This window comes from Lipotes vexillifer, unplaced genomic scaffold, assembly GCF_000442215.2.
Source record: "Lipotes vexillifer unplaced genomic scaffold, Lipotes_vexillifer_v1.1 scaffold1280, whole genome shotgun sequence".
NCBI lineage: Eukaryota > Metazoa > Chordata > Mammalia > Artiodactyla > Lipotidae > Lipotes > Lipotes vexillifer.
Window position 1 is genome coordinate 165,659 of NW_006786568.1, and position 8,594 is coordinate 174,252.

Consider the following 8,594-nt stretch of genomic DNA (forward strand, 5'->3'; position numbering starts at 1 on the left):
GTCACTAACTCCAAAACAAGAGGCAGGTAGGATTTGACCATGGGCTGTAGTTTGTGGAGCTCTGGCCTTGACACACTAGCTTTGCAACAAGAATCTAACCAAATGCTCCCACATCTCACCTCTTCCACTAGACCTTATGAATGGGTATTATTATTATTATCCCCACTTTACAGATGGGAAAATTGAAGCCTAGAAAAGAGCCATGTGGGTTTGAGCCCAGACAGGTCTACTCCAAGACTCTTCTCTTAGGCACATCACGTTACCTTCTCCCTGATCGAACCTGACTTCCCTCGAATGACCGAGAAGGGCCCACGTGACCTGGCCCCTGCCTGTTTCTTCAGCCTCCTCTCAAGCTGCCCTTCCCATCCTACAGCAGTATGGGGTAGGACTTCTTTCAGGACTTTATTTTTGTTTTATTTTATTTTTATTTTTTGGCTGTACCGCGTGGCATGCGGGATCTTAGTTCCCCGACCAGGGATTGAACCCGAGCCTCCTGCAGCGGAAGCGTGGCGGCCTAACCACTGGAGCGCCAGGGAAGTCCCATTCAGGACTTTAAATGCATCAAATTTGTTCAGGCCTGCAGACCTTTGTGCTGCTTGGAATAACTGTCTGCTTACCCTTCCCTGAGCCCACCTTACACATCCTCATTCTCTACAGAATTCCTTACTTGAATTACAGTTCTTCTGAGAAGGCTTCCCTGACCATCACCAGTCAAGTCTCTGTTGGGTCTCCCTGTTATACATTTTCATTAGACTCTTTACTTTTCATTTATAGCATTTACCACAATTGGTAATTGTTAACATATATTAATTTATATGAGCATTATTTATTTGCCTAATTTCTATCTCCTCCCTGGGTTGGAATTTGGGACTCCAACCCAGATCTTTTGATTCCCTGTCGGTTTCCTGGTTTGTCTTTTAAACCAGTATCCTCCTTACTCTCCATGCTCCAGCCTCACTGGCTTTCTTTCAGGACTCGAAATCCACCGAACTCTTTCTAGCTTGGTTACCCATACTTTGATGTTTTAAGTGTCATCTCCTCAGAGAGGCTTTCTCTAATTCTGCTTTAAATGAAGTGCCCTCGTTATGCATTCTCACAGAACTCTACTTTTCCTTCATAGCACTTACTGCAGTTTGTAATTGTGGGATGATTTGTATCATTTCTCTGTCCTTAACCAGATGATGATCTCGTTAAAGGGCAGACACCTTTCTAATGAATAAATGAAAGACAGGGAATGACTGAATTTCCCCCTTTATTTAGGAAGCTCTCTAAGGCACAAAACAATAATAAGAATGTGATTACTAATAATTTCTATTCGAGTGTGCTCTTGAACATTCGTATCTCCCTGTCTCCTTTATTTTTGTTTTCGTTTTGGCCGCGCGGAGCTTGTAGGATCTTAGTTCCCCAGCCAGGGATTGAACCCATGCCCTCCTCTGCAGTGAAAGCGCAGAGTCCTAACCACTGGACCACCAGGGACCTCCCTTGACTCATCTTGCACCAAGCCTCTACTTATTTGTTAACTAGGGTTACCACGTGCATTTGCGCAAACTTTGCCCTGCCCTATGCTCTGATCCTCATTCTGTTCATTCATCTTCTTTTAAACTTGCCAAGTCTTTTACAGACTACATATATGCTATTCCATCACCACTATTACCATATCAAGGGCATCACCATCATCACCACCACAACAACAAACATCACCAACGCTGCCACCACTGCTGTCAACTCCATATTCCGACTGGATGATTTCTGTTCCTCCTTTGATTGTCAGCTTAAATATCACTTTCTCAGGAAGTTTCTCTGACAAGCCCCCCAACCCCAGTGTGTACCCCTTATATGCTTTATCGTAACTCTCCTCACAATTATAGCTGGATTATTATATGTGTAATTGTGGGTTACTGTCTATCTCTGTCAGAATCTAGGCTCTATGAGGGCAGACACAGTGTCTGTCTTATTAATCTTATATCTCCAGCCCTCAGCTCAGTGCCTGGAACATAGTAGGTGCTCAGTAGATACACGAAAGATAAATAAATGAAGCTTGTATAGTTAGTGACTTATCTATCCACCTTAGAAAACATCTGATCCAATGAGGGCTACATTTCACAAGATGCAGAATTTTTTTGGACCCCCAACTCCAAAAATGCAACAGTTCTTGCAGACTCCAGGTCCAAATCTAAAAGAGTGTTTGGAGAACCTTCAATTCCCAGCCAACAACAGCGCTTGGACCATCCTCATATTTGAGCCTACTATAGGCCTTGTGCTTCCCCGCATGCCATGGTACTTAGAGACCTTCCTCAACCTGACAGCATACAACAGTGCATGGGGACCTCCCTCAACGTCCCAGCTTGCAACAGTGCTTGGGGACCCTAGATTCCAATCTGAAGAAGTCTTTGGAGACTCCCCAATTCGCAGTCAACAACAGAACTTAGAACTCTCCCATCTTTGAGACTTCTATAGCCTGTGAGCTTCCGCCAATTCCCAGCACCCGACGGTGCTTGGAGACCCAACCTCCCAGCCTACAACGGGGCTTGGAGACCTCCCTCGACCTCCCAGCATGCAACAGTGCTTGGAAACCCAACTTCCCAGCATGCAACAGTGCTTGGAGACCTGACCTCCCAACATGCAATGGTGTTTGGAGACGCGACCTCCCAGCATGCAATGTCCTCAGTCTGCAGGCTCTCAACCCTCACCTGAGAGGCCAAAGCAGATGGCTCCAACGCGGAGCAGGAACTCTGCACCTTTGCTGAGCACCATGATGATACAGAGGCACCCCAGGGCCATGACTGCCAGGCCTAGCACTGCTATCACCGCAGCTGCCAGATTTACCTCTGTGAGGAGGGGAAGGGGAAGGAGAGAATACAGGATGTAGGGAGTAGAGAGAACTCCCATATAGGGACCCGGAAGATCCAGGACTAGAGAAGAATTTTCAAGGAGATCATCCAGTTCAATGTTTTACTTATACTGTTGAAGGAAGAACTAAGACTCAGAAAGGGTCAGTTAATTGCTTAAGGTCACAGAGCAAAGAAAGGACAGAGCCAGGATTAGAAGGAGATGGGAACTACCAGGTATTACTTATGATCTGGTCACCATTTGTTTACCGCTGAGGAAACTGAGGCAGTGGGGTGTGTGGCAGACAACAGAGAAGGTGGTACATTACAGCGGAATGATCCAAGTCAGAACTCTCCCCAGCTACTTTCTAGCTGGAAGATTCTGGTAAAGTCACTGAACCTCTCTGAACCTCAGTTTCCTCCTCTGGAAAATCAAGATCAAAATCTCTACTTGACTGCTGTGAGGATTAGAAATCCCATACGTAATGTACCCGGTGCACCACCTGGCACACAGCACTTGTTCCATATGTGTGCCCTGTGATTATTTTGCTATCCTAGGGGAGCACAGAGACTTGCCCAAGCTCACTTAGCACCAAGATAAGAAAGAAAGGAGTGGAGAGGGTAAGTAGGTCCTCCATAAAGAGTCCTCCACTGTTTATGGAGGACCTACTATGTGCCAGGCACCATACTGCATGTTTTAGCTGCATCATTTCATTAAATCCTTACAAAGACCAGATAAGGTTCATGACATACCACATTTCCTTTACTGGTGGGGATACTGACATACTGGGGTGATGGAGAGACTGTGGTTACAGTAGAAAGGGTAAAGTCTTAAAAGTTTTATTGCCCAGTATGGTAGACACTAGCCACGGAGGGTCTTTTAATTTTAAATGGGTTTAAATTGAACAAAATTTAAAACTCAGTGTCTTAGTTGCACTGGCCACATGTGGCCAGTGGCTACCGTATCGGTCAGTGCAGATACAGAACATTCCCATTCTCATGGAATATTTTATTCAAGAGTACTACTTTAGGGTTGGAATTATTTGGGTTCGAATCCTGCCTCTGCCTCTGCCACTTCCTGGGGAAATAAATTAAACCATTTATGGACTTGTGTTTTCTCATCTGGAAGATTAAGATCAAGCCCCTGCCCTGCAGGGTCATGGCAAGGACTGGAACTCTTATAAATGAAACACCCAGCGCTGTGTTTAGCATGTGGGAGATGCACACTTGTGAGATGTTAACGTACTATCCACAGAGAGAGGCTGGGACTTGCCCAGAGTAACACGGCATGTGGCAAAAGCAGAGCTGAGGCAGGAATGTTGGACACAGGGCTCTGGAGAACCACCTCTCTTCAAAGATGAGACCTCCCTAGGATTTAGGAGCTTGTGCCCATCCTGCGGCAAAGCAGAGAAGAGCACAGTGCTATCAAGAACCCCCCTGGGATTAACGGATACAAACTACTATACGTGAAATAGATAAGCAACAAGGACTTACTGTATAGCGCAGGGAATTATAATCAATACCTTTTAATAAACTATAATGGAATACAATCTGAAAAAAATAACTGAATCACTTTGCTGCACACCTGAAACTAACACAATATTGGAAATAGCTACACTTCAGTTTACAAAAAAGAAAAAGAAAGAAAAGAAATCCTTTAGCGTGGTCAGCATATCCCCTCCACCGGGCGAAAAGTTCTTACCTTTCTTTGTGGTTCTCTGGAAGATGTGAGCATCCTCTCCCGTGGTGAAGAATTTAAAATAAGTGCAGTTTGCTTCTGTGGCAGCAGGAGAGAGAAAAAGAGAGGTAATGACATGGAGGTCCCTAGTGTAAGCTCAGGGCTGGACATTTAACATAGCTCACAATAACCTAGAAATATGAAATTAACATCCCTGATAGAGAGAACTCATGCTCAGAGAAGTGAAACCGCCTGCTATCACAGGAGCTGGGATTCCAATCCAGAGCTTTGAGGTCCAGATCTGCGGCCTTGAGTGGGCTATTGACCTCTCTGAGCTTCCAATTCTTCCTGTATAAAGTGAGTTAATAGTCTGTTTCCTGGCTCTGTCATATGAGTTTGTGTAGGGTCCAGTGAGATTAGAAATGGGTGGGCGTCCCTGGTGGTGCAGTGGTTGAGAGTCCGCCTGCCGAAGCAGGGGACACGGGTTCGTACCCCGGTCCGGGAGGATCCCACATGCCGCGGAGCGGCTGGGCCCGTGAGCCGTGGCCGCTGAGCCTGCGCGTCCGGAGCCTGTGCTCCGCAACGGGAGAGGCCACAGCGGCGAGAGGCCCGCATACCGAAAAAAAAAAAAAAAGAATCTCTCCTGAGTCTATTAGCCTTCTGCCTGGATCTTGGGGGGCTTTGTAAATAAAGTGATTATCCATTTATTTTTTTATTTTTATTTTTTTGCGGTACGCGGGCCTCTCACTGTTGTGGCCTCTCCCGTTGCGGAGCACAGGCTCCGGACGCGCAGGCTCAGCGGCCACGGCTCACGGGCCCAGCCGCGGAGCGGCATGTGGGATCTTCCTGGACCGGGGCACGAACCCGCGTCCCCTGCGTCGGCAGGCAGACTCTCAACCACTGCGCCACCAGGGAAGCCCTCAGAAGAGATTCTTATCTCAGAAAGGATTCACGTCTAGACTACACAAAGAACTCTTGCAGATCAGCAAGAAAAGAGAGATAATCCAATTGAAAAATGGGCAAAGGATATGAATAGCCAATTCATAGAAGAGGAAGCGTGGATTACTCACAAGTACATGAAGAGATGCTCCATCTCAGCAGGGATCACAGAAACGCAACTTAAATCAGCAGGAGATGGCACTTTAGATCAGTTAGATCGGCAAATATTCAAAGGATAATATCAAGCATTGGAAGGATAAGAGGAAACAGCTGGGGGTGTAAATGGGTGCTAGTCTTTTTGGAAAGCACTCTGACATACTTTATGAAGTGAAGTGTGTTTATCCCTCTAACCCAACAGTTTCACTTCTGGGTATACATTCAGAAAAAAACCACGTGCAGGAACATATATGGATTGCAGATGTTCATTGCTACACTGTTTATAATAATAGGGAGGTGGGGGGACGTCCCTGGGGGTCCAGTGGTTAGGACTCTGCGCTTCCACTGCAGTGGGCTTGGGCTCGATCCCTGGTCCGGGAACTAAGATCCCGAATGCCACACGGCACAGCCAAAAAGAAAGAAAGAAAGAAACAGGGAGTTGGAATCAACCTAGGTGCCCATCTCTATTGGAATAGACAAGTAAATGTGACGGGCAAGTCTCTGCAGCACCTAGTAGCCACGAACTAGACTAACAGAAAGCAGCACGGAGAGATTTGAGAAACAGTGTTGAGCAAAAAAATCAAAAATAGGAAAAAATCTATAGCACGATATCATTTATGGAAATTAAAATACATACATATATAAAAAAACACTATTTTTCTAAGTTAAAATACATATCCATGGATGCATATCAAATGCATTAAAGAGATGAGTTAGGAACGAATGGAAGAAAAGAATAAGAATGTAAAATAAAGCACAAGAAGGATCTTGCAAAGGCTGGTAATGATTTTGTGACATAAACTGAAAAGCATGATTCATCCAAATTTGTGTACTTGAAGTTCAAGAAACCCCACACTAAAAAAAAAAAAGGCGCTTTCTAAATTGCATTTTAAGGCCAGAACTTCCACAGAATTCACCTACTCCAACTTTCTCATTCCACAGGTGGCGAAACTGAGGAGAGAACAGAGGGAAAGGGAGGAGACAGGTCGAGAATAAGGGGGGTATAAGAAATAGGAGACAGGTCAGGTGGTCTGGGGAAGTGGAAAGGAACTTTCCGAATTGAAGGGGGATGCCGAGGGACAAGAGATAAACTCCAGAGTCAGGTGAGGTGGTGTGGGACACTCCACCTGGTACTCTCAAGGAAAGAAAAGGGCATGAGACGTCCTGGCAGGAGCAGTGGGAAATGTTGAGTCCTGACCCTGCAGCAGCAAAAAGTAAAGGATGCTTCGTGCAGCAGAACAAACGGCGAGGATGCTATCGGCCACAGGTCGGTGGGGGGAAAGCGGTCTTCCTCCACAAGGGAAATGGGAAGTCTCAACTAGAGAATAAGAAGGTGTGATACATCTTTCTGAGAGAGTATGGGGTGTCTGGCATCCCATTCTGGCTACTAATGATTTAGGGCATCTTGTCTCTGACCCCAGAGGATATGGCATATGCCATTCGGAAAAGAGTAGGATGTGGGTCACCCCTCTTTGGGATGTCCTCTGATGGGCCATGGGGTGTGTGGGATATTTCTGAAATCTTGAAATTTGTGAGATGTCCTCTGAAGGGTCAGGATTGTGGGATGATGGTGATGGTCCTTTAAGGAGACCGAAACTCTTTCTGACCATTAGGGAGACATCAAGGGATGTGAGGGACCCCATATTATGCAGTCAGGTGGGGCGGGACAGCCCCCCCAGTGCAGTGAGGACCTTTGGGACATATTTATGGACTAGTGAGATGCAATAGAGTGTCGCTGTTAAGAACAGAGATGACCAGGAACCCTCCTACACTGTTGGTGGGAATGTAAATCGGTGCAGCCACTATGGAGAACAGGATGGAGGTTCCTTCAAAAACTAAAAATAGAACTACCATATGACCCAGTAATCCCACTCCTGGGCATATATCCAGAGAAAAACATAATTCAAAAAGATACATGCACCCCAATGTTCGTTGCAGCACTGTTTACAATCGTCAGGACATGGAAGCAACCTAAATGTCTGTCAACAGAGGAATGGATAAAGAAGATGTGGTACATATCTACAGTGGAATATTACTCAGCCATAAAAAAGAACAAAATAACGCCATTTACAGCAACATGGATGGACCTAGAGACTGTCATACTGAGTGAAATAAGTCAAACACAGAAAGACAAATATCATATGATATAGCTCATATGTGGAATCTAAAAAAAGGGTATAAATGAACTTATTTACAAAACAGCAGTAGAGTCACAGATGTAGAAAACAAACTTATGGTAACCAGGGGATAAGGGGGGTAGGGATAAACTGGGATATACACACTACTACATATAAGATAAGTAAATAATAAGAACCTACTGTATAGCACAGGGAACTCTACTCAGTACTCTGTAATGGCCTATATGGGAAAAGGATCTAAAAAAAGGAGTGGGTACATGTATATGTATAACTGATTCACTTTGCTGTACACCTTGAAACTAACACAACATTGTAAATCAACTGTACTCCAATACATTAAAAAAAATTTTTTTTAATTTAAAAAAAAAAAAAAAAAGAAAGAACAGAGATGACCAGGGTTCAAACCCCATATGACTAGCCTGGGTGCATAGACTGTGACATTTATATTTCTTGCTCCTCATTTTGGGGATGATAATAACTACTCATAGGGCTGCTATGAGGATTGATGAGTTCATGCAAGTGAAATACTTAGAACAGAGCCGGGCACTACATTAGCATCTAATATTTTTTATTGCCAGAGCATCCCACTTCTCAAAAATTTGGGAACTTCCTGCTTGAGGCTCTGAGGGGTGAGAATTAGCCGGTCTGCAGGCTGAGTGGGTGGTACCTCAGATAACAAGGGTGCTTGGCATCCCACTTTGCTATCAAGGGCTTGGAACATCCTTATTTGGACCCTAGGGATGTAAGAGATCACATCTGGAAAAGTGAAGGAGGGAAATCCCATCTGGAGCCCAGAGGGATAGATCTTCTTTGAGGGGTACTGAGATTATAGGACATCCTTTGGAGAGGAAAGAG

General features: G+C 45.1%; 1 protein-coding gene across 1 annotated transcript in view; it reads right to left on the reverse strand.

Annotated features, from left to right (window-relative positions):
* Positions 1–1,654: 1,654 nt before the first annotated feature.
* The window catches only part of LOC103087746 (voltage-dependent calcium channel gamma-6 subunit), a gene marked incomplete at its 3' end in the record, with an annotated part of 8,319 nt that continues 1,379 nt past the window's right edge, over positions 1,655–8,594 (reverse strand). The window contains exons 2-4 of the mRNA XM_007459034.1: positions 4,531–4,605; positions 2,691–2,828; positions 1,655–1,800 (exon numbers count right to left, since the gene is read on the reverse strand). Of these exons, the coding sequence (XP_007459096.1) occupies positions 1,655–1,800; positions 2,691–2,828; positions 4,531–4,605 (359 nt within the window). The remainder of the gene's footprint in view (positions 1,801–2,690; positions 2,829–4,530; positions 4,606–8,594) is intronic.